General features: G+C 48.0%; 1 protein-coding gene across 6 annotated transcripts in view; it reads left to right on the forward strand.

Moving 5' to 3' along the window:
• The window catches only part of LOC144084807 (transcription factor COE3), an 85,015-nt gene that overhangs the window by 34,702 nt on the left and 32,306 nt on the right, over window positions 1-18,007 (forward strand). For 4 of the 6 annotated variants that reach the window (XM_077613575.1, XM_077613576.1, XM_077613580.1 and 1 more), the window contains exons 7-8: window positions 15,588-15,669; window positions 17,836-17,953. In XM_077613575.1, coding sequence (XP_077469701.1) covers window positions 15,588-15,669; window positions 17,836-17,953 — 200 coding nt within the window. Of the gene's footprint in view, window positions 1-15,587; window positions 15,670-17,835; window positions 17,978-18,007 lie in introns of all 6 variants that reach the window. The other 2 variants (XM_077613574.1, XM_077613577.1) reach the window with 1 other exon arrangement.

Here is an 18,007-nt window from a genome sequence, read left to right on the forward strand (position 1 = left end):
AGATGAATGAATCGCCGGCCGCCGTTGATCTCGCCTCTTCATTCCGTGTGCTAAGTTATTCCGTGGCTGCTTACCCGGTAGGGGGGAGGCGGCTGAGCGCGGCTGGGTGGAAGTGTGGGTACGGAGGGGGGTACAGGAAGTTGAGAGAGGCAGACAGAATGCCTGAAGGACTCTGGAGGAGAAGAGCGCCGCAGCCTGCATGGGAAAATCAAACTCCCCGACAACTGACTGAACACTTCTCTAACCGGAGGTAGCAAACACCGCACACATGCTTGCTTGCGTGTAAGGCGTCTTATTAGCGAGCGGATGATGCGACGTTAAGGCAATATTTGCAATAGTGGGGAAACATGTATACCGACCGCGGCCAGTTTCCGAGGCGATAACGATGATTCAAGCATCCTCGCGCCCGCCGGTAAATGCTTAGATGCACGCAAATCAAGAGCCGCAAAGAGATCTCTGAGCGTAGCAAACATTTCATTATTTCAACTCTCCAACTCAAAGTTATGATAAAGGGAGCCTTGGAATGAATTGTTGACAGTAGCGAAATGCTGCCTCGACTTGAGTTTTTCAAGCGAGTCGACGCCACTAATACAAGGGGACACAAAGTCAAAGTCACATGGCAAATTCTCCAGCCTCTGATGTCACTCACCAGGCCACACCTCCATACTTATTCCATGACATTGCCATTGCCCAGCAACCGTATGTCCTATACGGTCTGAAACACTTCTGATCTCAATGGATTTCAAAAGTGTTCTTCTTCCCAATCCCAATCGTCACTACGATGATCACCCGCGAGTGATTTTCTTGGTCGCTTTGCATCTTTGGGTCCAAATTCTCCACCGTGTTTGGAACAATGGCCGCGTGTGAATTCATCTCTAGTCAAGCCTCCTCGGGCCTGCTTCTATTTCAGTTGCACGTCAAGCGAGAGCAGCTATATCTGGCTGGCAATTAAGCCGGTCCTGCCTCCCCTTGATGCTTGATTAGTCCGATTGATGGAGGAGGCCATATGTGGCGGTGTCAAAACTTGGCAGACGGGCGCCATCCTCTCAAATGAGAGGCAGGCAATAAAGAGGCAGGCTGCCCGGAGTGGGTGCGCATACGCGTCACCCTCCCCCCTGGTGTTTCCTCCAGAGGGTCTTCGGGCGGGAGAGGAGGGAAGGCGGGGCGAGAGGAGCTCCGACCCACCGACCGCTCTCCGGCCGATTCTCGGTCAGAGTCGACGGGGGTGGCGTCGCGAGGTGGGTTAGGTCGATGGGCGGTTGCGCAAGGTGGGTGGTTGGGGGGCGGTGTAGAAGCAGAAATGCAGACATGGCCCCCTTCCCAATCTCACTCAGAGACAACAAAAAGGGAATGCTTGAGAAGGGGAAGCAGCGGGAGGAGAGCACAAAGACAAAGGCGCGGGCAAGGTCAGTGTAGCTAATGGGCCTGAGCCGCGGGCTGCCTGGGGCTAGGCACACTTGTGTTCTCTGCCGCACACCGGGCCTTCAAAGCGCCTTCAGTCCAGCCCCGCTCTCCTCCTCGCCACTCTTTCTTCTTGGCCTCGCTTCCATTTGTGACACTTCCCCTCTTCAAAAAAGCGCCGCGCAGGTGCCTTTAAAGATACGCCGCAGCCAGACCCCCACAACCTGCTCCGTATCAACAATTAATGGCTCCCAGACGTTGAGAAACCATTGCACGAGCCCAGAAAATACAAGAGAGGACGGATGGATATATGGATGGATGGATGGGGACGGACGGACCGCCACTTTGGTGACGCGCCGTCGTCAGGTTGGCCGGCCGGCGTCGCTTGGCTCCGCTCGAGAGCTCCTTTAATGTGCGGCGGAGTAGAATAAGTGAGTGGCTGCGGGCACCAGCTGAGCTCGCCGTCGTCTTCGCCGCTGCCACCTGACACCGGGCACCAGGCTCCGGGATTCTCTTGGCAAAGGCGCACGTGTCTCCTCATTTGGATGGAGATGCAGAGGCAAAGGCACAAAAGGCCGGCCTGCCCCCCGGCTCGTTCCCGTTCCTCTCCAAGCTCCCTCCACCGCTTTGCGGGGGCATCGTAATAATCTGGGTATTTTCTCCATGACGCCACGTGTTGTTTTTTTTTTGTTTTTTTTTTCCAAGCCCCTCCGCCCGCCTTCTTCCTCATCTTCTCCAAGACGAGTTTGAAATTGCCTGCGTCAGGACTTTGCTAATTAAAGTCATACTTTCAAAAATGCCATAATAACTGTTAATTAGCTTGATGCTATTTTCAGCATAATTTGCTAATTAGTGGAAAACCTGTACAGCGTTTCTCTCTAATTACAGTATGGCTCGGCACGGCGCATCTGTGCCTTGACTCCAAATGGTACCATTACAAAGTCCCGTATTACGCGTTCTCTCAAAACAGTTAATTGCCCGCTCGGATAGTGAGATACTTCAGTCAGCTGATTTTCTATGGTAATAAATGGACAGACACAAGCTTCCTCCTCCTCCTCCTCCTCCTCCTCCTCTTCATGTTTATGAAACGTGAGGAAGAAAACAAGCTCCTTATGAGATGCGCGCCGAGTATCATCTCGCCTTTCTGTGATGATTTCAGCCAGACACAGCGACTATTTATTTATTTCATTTTTCTGATGAACTTCATTTATTTAACGTCGCACGCAGCCCCGCCTGGAAGATTGCGCCCGGCGACGGCCGTGTAAATACAAGCGGCGGCTTATTACCCCCAAATGTAAATATGTTGTCGTCCCGACGAAACGCGGACACGACCGCGGGTCGAAAGGCCGCGCGGCTTTCGTTATGACTCATTATGTGCGGCGAGGAGCGTGATTGGCATGACCCCGTGACCCCCGGCGTGTCCTCCCACCCCGCCCTCCCCCTCGCCCCGGCTCTTGACAGCCACCAGTCTGACAGCGACGAGCGCGGGCGCCGGCTAATTAATGCGCCACTTCAGAGGCCCTTTCATTTATGGCTTCTGAAAGGCATTATTAAATTAATTAAACCACCAAGAGTTAGTCATTATGAAATCAGGAGGTTTACATGGATGACAGCGTTTATGAATTAAACATCCCCAAAGTTCCTCGCAGGAGATACCCCGAGCTGCGAGCGGGTACCTAGCACGACAGATGTTGCCCACCCCCCCCAAAACCCCCGTTTCACCCCCTCCCTCTTCCAGATAACCTGTATTGCAAGCGATTTAGGTCTCATTTGGGGCTTTGAAAAGTGAAAGCAGCGGAGAAAAAGGTTGAGGATAGCTAATGAGCAGAGAAAGAGAGGGGAAAAGGAGGTCAGCCGCTCTGTTCATGTGTAGATGGTACAGATGGTTATGTTTTATACCCGACAACAATGGCGCGCATCAATTTGTCGTCCGCTCTATCGTTAATAGATCGCCAGTCTCAGGTGAATTCGCCGGCTGGGACGGCCAGGCCGCCTGCCTGCGAGGGGTGGGGCGGGGATTCCGTTACATTTATCGGCCGCAAACATTTATAAAAGCTGTTTTTAAATTCCTGTGATGTGAATATTACAAATAGAGCGTTGGTAGTGGGAGCCCGTAAAGTCGGGCTTGACTGGGGGGTGCCGGGGTGGAGCCAAGACCCCCTTCCCTACCTCCCTCCATCCCTCCCTCCATCCCTCTGATTAGGAAGTTTGCCAGCTCGCCGTCTTTGTTTACAACACTGAGGGAAAATGTCAAAACCGCTGAGGAAAATATCTTTAGAATATCTCCTTTTTTTTTTTTTCCTTCTCTTCGGCATCCTAATCTAACAGTTTACTGAACTTGATAAGTGTCCTATCAACATGCTAATCAAATTACTTCGGAACCAAAATTGACAGTTTTCATTAATTATACAAGATTATTCTAATTGCAATTCAAATTTATTCACTCCGAACAGAAGGTATTCAGTAATATTTTACAAAATTTGCATATTAAATGGAGGGAGTTGTGCATTATGCATGGTAATGTATGCACACTTTCTTATTTTTAACTTCACGGCCATATGTGGTGTCGTCGGCGGAGCAGGTGAAAAGTCTAAGTGTGTTTAATTTGCTTGACAAACATGCGGCTGGAGCTTGTCAGGGGGAGTATTGTGAATGCCAATCTTTATTCCCTCTTTATTGATTACCCCCGAACTGGAAACATCTGGAGGTAAATGGCACGGCGCGAGACGAACCGAATCGTGGGATTAGTACCCTCAATGGCTGAATCACTATCAATTACTTCAACGGCATAATTCAAGTGCGCCGCATACAAAGCTACAGTACGGCGCCTTGAGCTGGGATTAATATTGCAATTTAACGAAACAATGGAAGCATGGGAACGACGTGGATGCCGTCCAACTTTTTTTTTTTTTCCCCCCTCGTTGACGGCTGGGGCTAATGCCGTTATCTCAATTGGAGTGTTTTTAATTCCTAATTTGGGCTTTTGTTTGTCAAATGAAAAGGCCGGGCGCATTAGCGGGCGCGCGCTTTTAAAAGGTAATGCATTCTGTGAGTAAAACAACCTTATTTATTCACTCAGACGCGAAACCCCCAATTTGCTCTTTGTTTTTATTTCCTAGAGCGGGCAGTCAAGTGCAAACAGCTTACTGGGAAGCTGTTTACTACTGTATACGACATCGAGCGTGCGTTCGTGCGTGCTTGTGTGTGTGTGGGAAGGGAGTGTGTGTGTTTGGTGTGTGTGTGTGTGTGTGTGTGTTGGTGTTTGAGGGGGCAGCGCATCCTCCAGCTCCACAGGCAAGGTCTTGTGTTGTAATGTGAGCGTAATAATTATCAAACAGCATCGGGGGCTCTGGGTTTGGAGGAGGGCGGGGGGGGCTTTAACAGGGGAGAGCATGTTTGATATGTAGAATGAGCCCACAGTGCATCCAGAAAGGGTGACTAAATCGCACGGTTCACGGATCGCATTAGTATGGCTCTGCATCCTGCCTTACGCTATAGGTGATTTCCATTTAGACACACATTTCCACACCAAGATAAATATGACTTGAATCCTAATTTCCCTGAAGTAAATATAATACAAATACAACATAATACAGTGTCAGGCCAGGCAGGCTAATAGATTACTAGCGTGTTTTCCATTTGTATGGTAAGTGGTGAACCTGGGCGGTGGTCCGGGCGCCTAACAAATTGAATGTTTAATCCATCGGCGTGTAGATTGAGGGGATCGCAGAGATCCTAATCGGGCGCGTTCTCCTGTGACCGCCGACGTATTAGGTGTTTTTACTTTTAAAGGGCTCGGAGAATGTTGCCGGGATTAGCCAAAGGTGTAAAGTGGACGGTAAATGTATTCGGGGGGAAGTACGGTTTGAGTTGGGTTCTTTCGAGCGGGTTTGCGTACTCGGATTACTAAGAGAAAGTGGGCATGTGACAAAAGCTGCTTTTTAATTTGTTGTTGATTGTAGCTGAGAATTGCCATGACCAAGTCAATGATAGACAATAGCGGCTTTGCTCTTTAACAAAAACACAACTCCAAATTCTGTTTGATCTGAAAAAGGCTTCTTTTCTTGACAGTGGGATATGTTTTTATTACAATGCAAAATATTGATGCTTGGATGTGGCCTAAGAAATTGAACTTTCTGGATGAAATGAGTTCCATGTGTTGGTCAGATGGAGTTTATATTTTCAATTTCTAAGTGCTTTTATAGCAAAGTTGCGGGCCAAAGATGTATCTTTGAAAAATGGACACTATTGTTTTCCATTTATAAAGAGGATCCTCCATTTATGACTGTGAAGGCAATAGAATAAAATAGTATAATATAATTATCTAGTCATTGCATAGACAAAAACAGAGACAAAATGATTACATGTGCCGGCAAAAGGGAATATTGTTGGGGAATCCGACAAAAGCTAGTCTTTTTTCTTTACTTATTAATACTGGATGAGAGAAAAAATTCAACTCAACTTTTTACGAAAACATCTGCGTCCCATTCGGTTTCTAAGAAATTTTAGTCGAGGTCCTCCGTCTACCAAGAGCCGCTCCAGTTGCACGTTTCCACCGAAGAACGGCTCCTGAATATCCTCTAGGCACATATTTCTATGTCTTAAAGCAATGTACTTATTGGTCCTTTTGGAGAAAGCAACACTAGCAGCAGCTGCACAGCACCTCGTAGAAAGTGTGACAAATTGCTAGCTCCATATAGCTTAATCTGTTTACTGCGATGCTTGCCTGTGTGCGGAGTTATTACAAACTAATTAAAGAAATCACTTTGATATAATTAGTCAGATTTCAGGAAGCTCATTAGTAGTAATTTGCATGAAAAATAGGCCCTGTAGTGACGCTTTTGACCCAGCTACCCGATCTGCTTTTTGCCCCCCCCCCCTTATCTGCTTACACATCAACCCCCATTGTTTGTTGTTTGAGGCGCTCTGAAGTGGCCCACAATATTTGCAGTCATCTCCACGAGAATCGGCAGGGTGCTTTTCAAGCAATTCCTCCCCTAAAGCCACCCAACCTGGATTTCGGCGGAGGCAGACGTGCACTCGCGAGGCGGGGAGGAGTGACTGGCAAAACACTGTCTATTTATGTGTCAGCTTTCTGACAAAGAAGCAGGCTGACAAGCAAGGCTTTCCCTCAGCGGAGCGGGGGGGGGTTTATTCACCGCACTTACATGCCCGGTCTATGCCCACAGACTCATGTGATTTGCAAATCGCGCTCTTTGAAACGTCACAAACGGGGCGAGACGCGCCACGCTAAGGCTTTGTCAGGCGTCGTCACACGGCGGCTAGCCGTAGCACTAACAGCGCGCCTCGCCACGGAAGCAGCCTTCTCCTAGCATTTGCCTGCCTGTCACTTTGGGGCAACACATGCGCTCGGTCGGCGCCTTCATGCTTGGGGTGTCTCCTCCCTCTGAGGCTTTGCCATCCTCCCTTTGGACTGACAAATACATTCCCGCTCAGAACGAGAAAAAAAAACAGCTATTACGTCATCCCTCTAGAACGTGATGCCCATTGACAAGCGCTATTCTAACTATGAGAAGGAGCAGAGCCTGAATTCCGTAGGACCATTCACACTTTACTGAAGTTAAAAGAACCAAACATATATATATATATATATATATATATATATATATATATATATATATATATATATATATATATATATATATATATATAATCCACATACACACCTAATATATGTACATATTAGTGCCATTAGATATGAACTGTATGTCTTAAAGACTTGTTAAGTTTTGTCCGAATGAAGATTTGACTTTATCTGACAGCTGAAAAGATGCAGAGGATTATTCTCCATCCATCCATCCATCCATCCTTCCCTCCATCCTCCATCCATCCATCCATCCATCCATCCATCCATCCATCCATCTATCCTTCCCTCCATCCATACATACATACATTCATCCATCCATCCATCACCCTGCCTCCTTCCCTCCATCCTACCCTCCATTCATTCCCTCATCCCTCCCTCCATTCATCCCTCCCTCCATCCATCCATCCATCCATCCATCCATCCATCCATCCATCCATCCATCCATCCATCCATCCATCCACCCCCCTGCCTCCTTCCCTCCATCCTACCCCCCATCCATCCATTCATCCCTCCATTTATCCCTCCCTCCAACCCCTCCCTCCCACCATTCATGTTTCCATCCATCCATACATACCTCATTAAGAAAGCACAATCATTTATGACTTTCAAATATTTTTTTCCAAATGACTTTAAATCAATTTTAGACACTCCCAATTCCTAAAACTGACCACATGATGCATGCAAAACGGGCTCAATTTCAATTACAATGTTCTTTAGCAATTGTCTACGACATAAAAGTATGTCATGTAAAAATGTAAACAACAACAATTGTCCGAATAGTCTCCAAATGTCCGACTTTGGCCAAATATTCCCGTCGATATCCGTTTGACACCGGGCTAAGTCCCCAGACCACAAAACCGACTCTTGTTTATTATCTGTTTGCCTTTTTTTCCCACCGTAGACCACCTCCCCCCCCAAAACACCGGCACAGAGAGGCACTTGTGTGACTTGCTTGTCACACAGCCCTACCTGGCCTCTCTCGCACAAAAGCTAAGGTATCATTACGAGGCGCACACAATGGCCATTCAAGCAAGTCGCAGCGCTCCTCCGGATTTGGGAACAATGTTATTTTTTGTCCCTGCATTATATAGACAGAGTTTTTGCAGGAAACCTGACAGACAAAACCCTTTGGAGGTAAATGCTCCGGGCGGCTAGTGGGTTTAATCTTTTCCCATTAGCATTTAGCTGCCCCCCATCCCTCCTCTTCACAACACAACACCCCACCCACACACACAAAGCCCATATTTACAGGGTCAAAAGTAAAGCTGAGGCATCTCAGGAGACGTTCTTTATGCTGAGCTTTAGGATTTATTGACAGGACTTTGCGCTTTCATTTGTTGCTAATTAATTTTGCAAATGCCTAAGGACAAACAACAACAAAAACAACAACAACCAAACCGGCCAAAAAAATGGCAAAGCTATTTGTGATGGTGAAAGCAAAAATACAAATTTCTCCCACCATGCGAGCATATTAAATATCATTAAGTCCTAACACATGCTTTAGCTCATATAATAGTTGTTATGTCAACAATACAACATCTATGTTAGAGGGACAAGGGATGGAGGCTGAGGGGGTCGGGGGGGGGCGTGCCTATATGTGTGCACATTCACTTATATGTTGTGTGCACACACAAATGGGTGACGTGCTGGTGTGTATGTGTGTGACTCCATGTGTGTGATTCATTCCAGGGCAGTTTTAGTCCTTATAAAATATTCATTTTGGTTGTGCAGGGCCCTGTAATTGCCATCTCTCACCCTGAATTATTTATACCTCGCACAGACTGACAAAGCTTTGCCATACGGCCCCAGATGAATCAGAAAGCAGCCATCTCTGCTGCCAACAGCACTGGGCTTTCACACAAATATGGCAGCCACGTCTCTCTGCCTGGCCTCTCTTAATTTGACATTTTCTCCCCCCCCACCCCTGCCCGCCTTTGTCCTAGGTGCACGGAAAGGTTACCTGTTAGCTTTAAGCGCCGAGCCGCTCGCTGTCTTTCTGTCTCTATCGCCAACTGCCGCCGCCCCCTTCCCTTTGCCTACATGACAGTCCAAACACTGCCCCCCCCCCGCCGCCCCCTCTTCTGAGAATGCGTTAATGTGGCGGCAATGTCAGAGTGGCTGCCTCATGTTTTATGATGGCTGACCAGTCCTGACAGCCACTTTGGATGTATGTATTATACATTAGTAATAATACGATGTCGAAATACACTCATACACATTTGGGCACGCATGGACGGACAGCAGAAGCAGCAAAAAAGGGGGGTTAAGAAAAAAAAGAAGAAAAAAGCCCTGACTCACGGGATTGAGGCGCATATACAAACACATGCAAATAGGAGCGCTGTCCAAAATAGCTGCTGAGTAAATGTCTAAAGCCCCCCCGCCGAACAGCTGCATTCCTCTGCTCCTAGCCGAGACTGATCACTCCCAGCTACCACGGGAGACCGACGCTGTATGGCGGGCATTGTAGAGCCTTCCAGAACCCCCGCGTCCGACACCCTAAATACAACTATTCACCCGGGCAGCTCACTCTAACACGTGCTTATCTTCCGTCGGACGAGCGTGGGGAGGCGCTGACTGCTATTTCCTCAGGGCCCTGAGCTCCAGAGCTGACCGCTAATCAAAAGCACCATATTTTTTGGCTCTGGAGACACAAAAAAATAACCAGGAGACGGCTATTTGCTGTCCAGCTGAACATGTAGCTACAAGCTGGATGGCGGGGAAAACGCTCATACGATATTGCTGCAAACACAATAAGCGCTATTTTTTTCCCGCATAATTACGGATTCATTAATGAGGTCATTGGACTAAAAATGGATGGCTCTGTGAGGTCACTGGACCAAAATGGATTGTATGACAGTTCTCTCAAATGCAATCATGGAAAAATGTTTTAGGCCACCTGTCTTTCATGTTCATTTTTAAATGCCTAGTACATTTGTTTGCAAAAGTATAATCAGGATAACGCTATAACTGAAAGATTCCGTTAGCCGGACATTTTTCATGATTTACATGAAAATAATTAGTCTAACTTTGTAGATATGGCATTGCCGAAATAGTGTTTTTAACTCTTGGGCTGCTTTTGACAGCGATATTCAAATGATAGAATGGTCGCTGCCAGTTAAAATGATCTGGAGACCGATCGCTGTCAATTGCAGCCCAAGAATTAAAAGGAAGAAGACATTGAAGGCGGTCTAATATTTCACAAGATGTTTATTAGGTACAGCAGTGTGGTAGACTATTGGCGTAAATAGTTTGCGTGATAGGGTGAAGTTGGCTTGCTTGGCAAACTATATTTGAGTTACTTTGTCCCTTTAATAGCTATCCTAATTAAAGGGAAAGTTTTTGTTTCTATCAGGAGGATTATCCTCACAAAAAAATCATGTGTTAGAGATTGGCTAAGGAAGAACCAGACGCATTTGGTGCTGATCCAGATATAGGTGTTTGTGAATAATGCATGGATGTTAATGACAAATTCCAGGCATCTATTCAGGAGGCGTGTATTCAATTTGGTTCCAATCCAAACGACGGGTGCCCAGCCTTGGCAGAGGTCTGCACTTGACTGACTGACAGCTGATCATTTTAATTGGCATCGCCATCATTATCATCATGGGTTATTTTTATACGGATACTAAACGTATTTTGGATGTTGCTTCAACGGCTGCATCCGGGCTGCGCCCGTGTGTGCGGAGAGGCATTTTCCGCGTCTACGCGAGACTAAGTAGTGCAGAATTATTGATGTTTGTGCGTCCCATTACATTGTGTTCAAAGTACGCGGCGGAGAGTAAAACAAAGAGGAGCATGCAACAGTACACAGCCTCAGCAGCATCTCCACGCGAGGGGATGGCGGCGGTGCAGGCGGAGTGGCTCGGGGCTAAACGTGCGGGCGCACGATGGATACTTGGCGTCCTTTGTTTAATCTTGCACTGGAGGGTCGACTAAAAAAGCCTTGGAGTTTGCTCGCGAGAAGCCGGCCTCCACGCCGAGCCGTTTGCCAAGATGAGCGATTATTCCCTTAAGTAAGACGCTAACGGTGTCCAGAGCGACAGAGAATAGCAGAGTGGGAACAGGAGGTGGGAAGGAAGGATGACTGAAAGTAGCAGAGAGAGAGAGAGTGAGAAGGAGCTTCCATAATGAGTCCTGCAGCCATGGAGTAAATGAAGAGGGATTGACAGAATGAGGGATCCTCAAGTGAAATAATGTCAATGCCACTCTGCCCATTAGAGAGGAAAGGGGGGATGGGTGGAGGAGAGGGTAAAGAGGGATGAATGGAGGGACACAGCTACATCTACAGGGCGTGCAGGAAGCGCATCAATTATTTGTGACACCCCCGCCATAGACGCAGCACTGAAAAAAATATGAAACAACAAAATGAACTGACAACAGCCAAGGCTCGGAAAGATCGAGGGGAAAAAAGTCCTCGGAAAGATCCAATAAATCGCAGCAGATAGGCACTCCAGATATTCCATGTCGGACAATAATAATCGCCATGACATCTGCCGGGGACGCGGGAGGGCCGGCGGCGGAAGGGGTTAATCTCCTAAACCCAATAAGGTTAGATAGTGAGGCACTTGTTCGACGATAAAGAAGCGATAGGATCTGCTCGGGTCGCTCCCTGGGCGCTTGTACGCGGGGCAGAGCAAATATTGTTCATGCGCTAGTGCGGTTCACTTGGGCTAAGGCGAGGAAAAACACGGCCGGGGCGGAGGGTTCGACCCGGGAGTGAAATTTTAGCTAAGGCGAAGGAGGGGTTAGACCTGAGACGGAAATTTTAGCTGAGCTGAGTATTAGACGCCAGACTGAAGGCGAAGGGTTTGACCTGAGACTGAAATGGTGGCCGAGTTTGACCCGTACTTAGACTTGCATACATAAGCGTTTTTACGGCGATTGCTTAAGATCTCCGAGTGTCTCTAGGTCTTCTTTTGCCTTGTCACAACAGGGATCAGAAGGCAGTTCAGTGGAGTGCCTAATAACCGGAGCAGTAGGTAGGGGAGGTGGGGAGGCTGGACATTAAGACCCCGGCGTTTTGGAAATCCGATACGCTATTGACCCGCGTGCAACTATCTCAGAGCAGAGATCTGGTGTCAGCAGATCGTAGCGCGGTGTCGGGAGCCGTTCCTTCTACGGGGAGGGGGGGCTCCTGTAACAGGGGCCCATTGAGTCTGGGAAAGGCAGCTGGGGCCTGATGGGCCGGAGCTGCCGGGTGATCGATACTCACCGCCCTGCAATGGATGACCTCACTGTCATGGCTGCCGGCTGTGGACACTGCACGCTAGTCATTAGTGGCGGGGCACCAGTCCGGGAGCTTAGCCTTGTCAATACCTGACTCGTATGGATACTTTTGACCATCTGTCGGCGTATTGTGTGACAGGGAAAGCTCTTGTTTTTTCTTTTCTTTTCATGAAATAAATTGACGATATCGCCGCCCTCGCTCAATAATGCAACACTATCCTTATTTGCCCCCCCCGTCCTTCCAATCAGAGATGGGCATTAATGCGAGAGTGACATCAACGTGGCAATTAAGCAGGTCATTTAAATGAGAGGAGGCGCTTCGTCAACTCGTGTTTGTTATTTGGGGTTTTTTAATTCACTTTCTCTGCCTTTTTTCCCTCTTGGTGTTTGATGATAGGAGAGGGCGAGCTAGAATTAGGGCGATGGGTCTTCCTTTGAGTGTCAGCCTAAAATGATCAGAGTAAAGATAAGAGGGTCTAGCGGCCCTCAAATCAGTCAAAGTGCCAAAGTCGGCCTTTTTCTCCTCAATTACCGGCCGTGTGAAGCCAGGGAGTGCAAGGCGCCGAGCCTGCTGCATTACTAAAGAGACAATCTATTTCCCCTTTGACCAGAGGGAGAGAAATCATTATGGCATGATTAGTAGCTTCGGCAGTGGGCGAGCATGGAGGTACGACGGGAGAAGCGTATTAATTGCCACAGACTAGGGCACGGGCAAGATTGTTCTAATGTTGATTTGTAGGGCAGCGTGACTGGCAGGCTGACATAAAAGCTGATGTCAGCTCTCAGTTGTACTGGCGCTCACACACATAGACACACACAGAAGCTTGATGTCAGGAAGAACTCTGGCTCTGAAAGTCTTCCCCTGGATTCTCATCGATGCCTTCCTCTCGGTCGATCTTGGCGCTCCCCCCGCCTAAGATCCCAGCTTTTTTTTCTGTTTTTTTTCCCCCTTTCTTTTTCAGACGGGCGCCACCCGCCCCTCCCGTTGTCTTCCCACCTCCAACTGATAGCTGCCTCGGCCGATTATTTCATCCGGCCTAGGTCCGTCGAGAGCTTTCTCTGCCGGCTTTGGAAGAGCTTTAATTAGCCATGTTAATATCCCCTTCATTGGCCTTAATATCACTCAACACCTTCCTCCATCTCGGCGGCCACCAGGGCCCCCCTGTCCTGTCAGAACAGCTGATTATTGAGAAGGATAGCTTTAATCAAAGCTAATTGCAGTTCATTCTTTCTCGCTATCCCCCTTTGCCCTCCATTGCCAACATCTAATGGCAGCGACGACTTGATATCCCATTAAAAAACAATTAAACAAGCTCCTTTTGTCTCCGTGCGTGCCAAAACAAGAGCACAAACTTCTGTAGATATTTAAGAAGTAAAAGAGCGGGAGAGCGAGAGGGGCCTCTCTTAATTGCTCGCCTTTCCACCGAGGACCAATTTGCGCCGAGCTCACGGAGAATCTTAACCAACTCAAACGTAATGGATGCTATAGGAGCGCCGCCGCCGCCGCGGACGATGAAAATTAAGCTTATCTTTTTAGCGGCGGAATTGAGCTTAATTGCCTTCATAACAGTAAACATAAAGGAGCTTCTTTATGAGCGCGCCACCCGATTTTTCCCGTTTATTGTTTTGTTACTTTTTTACTCTCTGGTAGTGGGAACAGCTTTAAAAAAAGAAAAAAAAATCCAAGAAAAGTCCAACTCAGAAAGTAATGTGTTCATTTTATGAAGTCACCGCATTGTTTGGCAAATGTATTTCGGCGCTTGTTCCGACATAAATTGTGCGAGCGAAGGAGATGCTCGCAAACTCTAACATACACACACACACACACACACACACACTGCCTGGCCTTACCCAATCTGTATGAGAGGCGACAGACAAATAAAAGTCGTATTTCAGGTCTGCTTTCCACAGATGTCTGCTGCTCTACATTATGACTCTTTGGGGAAATAAAAACAGGGTCAGGGAATTAGAGTACATAATGGTCATTTTGATGATCAGCCAACAGATGCAACCCGAAAACACAGTGAACACAATCAAGTGAAATGCCCTAATGACAAGTCGGCTATTTTATGGCCTCGCCGCACACCAACAGGCAATCAGCATCCTGGCACGGGTTAAAACGTCTTTTATTGATGTCCGAGCCAAAGCTCCTCGGATGTGGAGGGAAAATATTTTCTCACCTCACCTCTACTCTCCCTCTCGGGGCCCTGCGGGGCCAAGTACGAGGTATGGGAGTCTATCGAAGAACGCTTTCTAAATGACCGCCGCGCGTGTTAATGTGGCCGGGGTTAGGGGGGGTCAGTCCAGATGCTGATTTACGGCCTGGCCGCAATCCCGCTGGGCCAAACGGGAAGTCTTAAGTGTTGAGAAAGCGTCCTTCCTCTCAGGCCACGAGAGTTTAGCGCGATGAAACGGGCATCGACGGCGCAATCTGCGGTCACGCCAGGAGCTGCCGTGATTGCGCGATTACGAGGGAAACCGCGAGAGATGCGAACAATGCAAAGGGGGGCGGATAAATATCACAGCATTTCTGACAGCGACAAAACCGAGCCAGACCAGTTGCCATTCTGCGGCGGGACGTTGCGAAAAACAAGTCCATTTCATTGTTCGTTCTGCACAGTTGTGCAACGCCACTTCTCTGGTCAGCTCGTAGTTAATCTCCCCCTCTCTTGAACCGTTGCCACGTCTGTAGTCGCATGCGAGGGGCCGCTCTCGGGTTTTATCGATAAATTCTGCCGGGGCCGTGAGAAAGCGCGCTTGACGCGGGGCTGACAAACCGTCCCGGCCCAGATCTCACTCAGACGTGACATTTGTTCAGAGACGATTAGCCAGGTTGTAATTTGTGGCATAATTGCCTCACCCACCCACAAGTGCGTGGAGTGTGTGTGCATGCGTTAAGCGTGCGTCTGTGTGTGTGGCGTACGGCGGTCCCAGGAGTGTCCGCCTAATTGCCTGACAGGACTATAAGTTTTGTGGCGCGCTCTCACCTTGTTAGGTCCTTTATCCCTGATGCTCTTCAAACAAGACCTGGTCACAGGTGGGCCTCATTTGCTTCCCTATTGAACAGGAGAACTTTAATTGCACAGGGGTGTCCTGGGATTAAAGAGGTGGGAGGAATATCAAGTGACTTCCCGCATGTTAGTGGCAGATGGGTGTTTGGGAAAGACCCGCCAACTCAGGTGAAGGGAATGACAAAGAGACCCATGGCGTTGATTTTGAAGGGATAAATGATGTATCCAGAGCTGTATGTGTAACTGACTGTGATTTTTTTTGTCTTTATTACACCTATGGATTCAATATATTTCAAAGATTCCATAAAACTAATTTTTCCCCGTTGTGTCCTCTCTTCCAGATTCTTCCTCAAGTTCTTCCTCAAGTGCAACCAGAACTGTCTGAAGAATGCAGGGAACCCACGAGACATGCGCAGATTCCAGGTGACTGAAATCCACTTCACACCTCACGTCCCGTCTATTGCCGCCTTCTTTGAGAAATAAATCAAAACACACTCACATATGAATCTAAATCTATTACTGGCACTGGGGGAGGCAAAAAAACCCCACAAAAAACACAGGGTGGGGATCTGCTATCTTATATGCGATGGACAGAATATTTATAAGGGAATTGCAACTGACACAAATAAAGATATAGGATTTAGCAGTGCCATCAATTGTGTTCCTGACAGATTTCTGAGCCTCAACACGGGGGGGGGACGGTCTCAGCACATGTAACAACAGTGTTAACTCACGATCTGTCTGACAGCGGAAATTCATACCTGCATGTATGCGCGAGCATGCACTCGCAGACGTTCATATTTCCCTCCCACAAGCAGCCTCGCTCACATATGCGCACACTTAAGCGCACGCACGTGTAGCGCCATCTGAAAACCATCATTGTCGCGCCCCGACAAAATGTGGCCATTTATACCGAAAAGGACACGACCGCGGAGCACTTTTACGACTCCTTGCGTCTAATGTGTCAAGTAGTCTGGCCTTGAAATGATGGACCCCCCCAATTGATAATTGGTTTATCGCAAAACCGCATCTGTCTGTCCGGCCCACTGCCACGTGGAGTTGAAATCGGTAGAGTCGGGGCGGGGTGACGGGGCCGTCTTTCTCGGTGATAGGCACTCGGCCTGGAAGCGGGAGGAAGACCGAACATGAAAAAGACAAGACAAGGGTGTCTCGTCCTGATGTCACTGCCATCAGGCCTCCACTGCCTGCTCGCGAATTCCCCCAGGGCGAATGTGGACTGACGCATGACAGACACCACATCTCCCTCCGGTGTCAAAGGGTCCACAGAAAAAAAAACGGAAGAAAAAAAAACGGCACAGCAGTTTTGGGCGAAACTAAAATGTACATTTCTTCTCCCCCACTGTCTCGAGTCCAGCAGTTAATATAGCGTTTTTCCTCTCAAATAGATTTGCCAGATGCTCCTCCATAGGTGTTTCTTTGGCCAAACTTGTGTACTCTGAGTGCCTTCAACTCCACTTATTACCCCCAAAAACCAGCTGGAGGCCCGAGAGGGTCCAATCCATCATCCTCTGCTTGGCCCAGCTCTGAACCTGCTCCAAAGAATGGAGCTCTTTCACTTCCCCTTCTCCCTTTTTTTTTACCCCCACCTCCACCGGTCCCAAAAACTAACTGAGAGGGGGAAAAAAAAGCGACCCCCCTAAATTCCAGTGCTACAGCGAGGTCACTTACCGCCGAGGTAAACCTGAGAGGGGCTCTCTGTTTCCGGCTCAGACACACTTTAGCCATTCACATGTGGCCGCGCTGTTTGGAGATGTGGTGGGCAGAAAAACAACAACAAAAATAAGCATTATGAAATATGGAGTGTGGTTAGGAATCCGATCCTAGCAAAATGTTTGCTGAGTGATGGGAGAGAGCTACTAATGACTCCAGGAACATTTTAAAAGGGGAGTGGGCCCACTCCATCTTCAAACAGATGCACACGCTGATCAATAATTCCCCAGCTTTGAGCCGAGATGACAGTTGGCGGAGTGGCTGGACGGAAATGTATTTTGGAGGCTGAAAAGTCAATTAGCTGTACACAAATGCCAGGCGCCCAGGAACAAAATGGCCGGCGTCGGTAACGCGATACATCCAAACAACACCAGCGCCCGCCATTTCTCGACTCAACCAGACATTTGACCGTCTAACGCAGGGGTAGGGAACCTATGGCTCCGGAGCCATATGTGCCTCTTTCCATGGGTGCATATGGCTCTCCACTAACCTGTGAGGTAAAATAGGTAAATCACTGGTGAGAAAGCTGAGTCCCGAACGCGCTAATAGAGCGTCACTGTGGCGTTGACACTACCTCTACCACCACTTTAATCATAATTTTGTTTTTATTACTCTTCTGGATGCATGACATCATTGATACTGATTTATTAGCAACAGCATAACGATGTTGTCAAAATAATTCAGAGACTTTTTGTACTTCAAAAGTGGTGAAATGACCAAAAAATAATGTATTTTTACTTTTCAATTCTGAAAATGGCTCTCAAAAAATAACATTAGAAAATAGGAATTGTTTATGGCTCTCTCTGTCAAAAAGGTTCCCGACCCCTAGTCTAACGGCTCTTTTCGCTCCTCTCGCAGGTTGTCGTCTCGACGACGGTCAACGTGGACGGCCACGTATTGGCTGTTTCCGACAACATGTTCGTACACAACAATTCCAAGCACGGGCGAAGGGCTCGCAGACTCGACCCTTCAGAAGGTACACCTCCTTATCTAGAGAATGGTACGTTTTTTGTTGCCATCTTTTGTTTGT

The sequence above is a fragment of the Stigmatopora argus genome, chromosome 11 (assembly GCF_051989625.1).
Source record: "Stigmatopora argus isolate UIUO_Sarg chromosome 11, RoL_Sarg_1.0, whole genome shotgun sequence".
Lineage (NCBI taxonomy): Eukaryota > Metazoa > Chordata > Actinopteri > Syngnathiformes > Syngnathidae > Stigmatopora > Stigmatopora argus.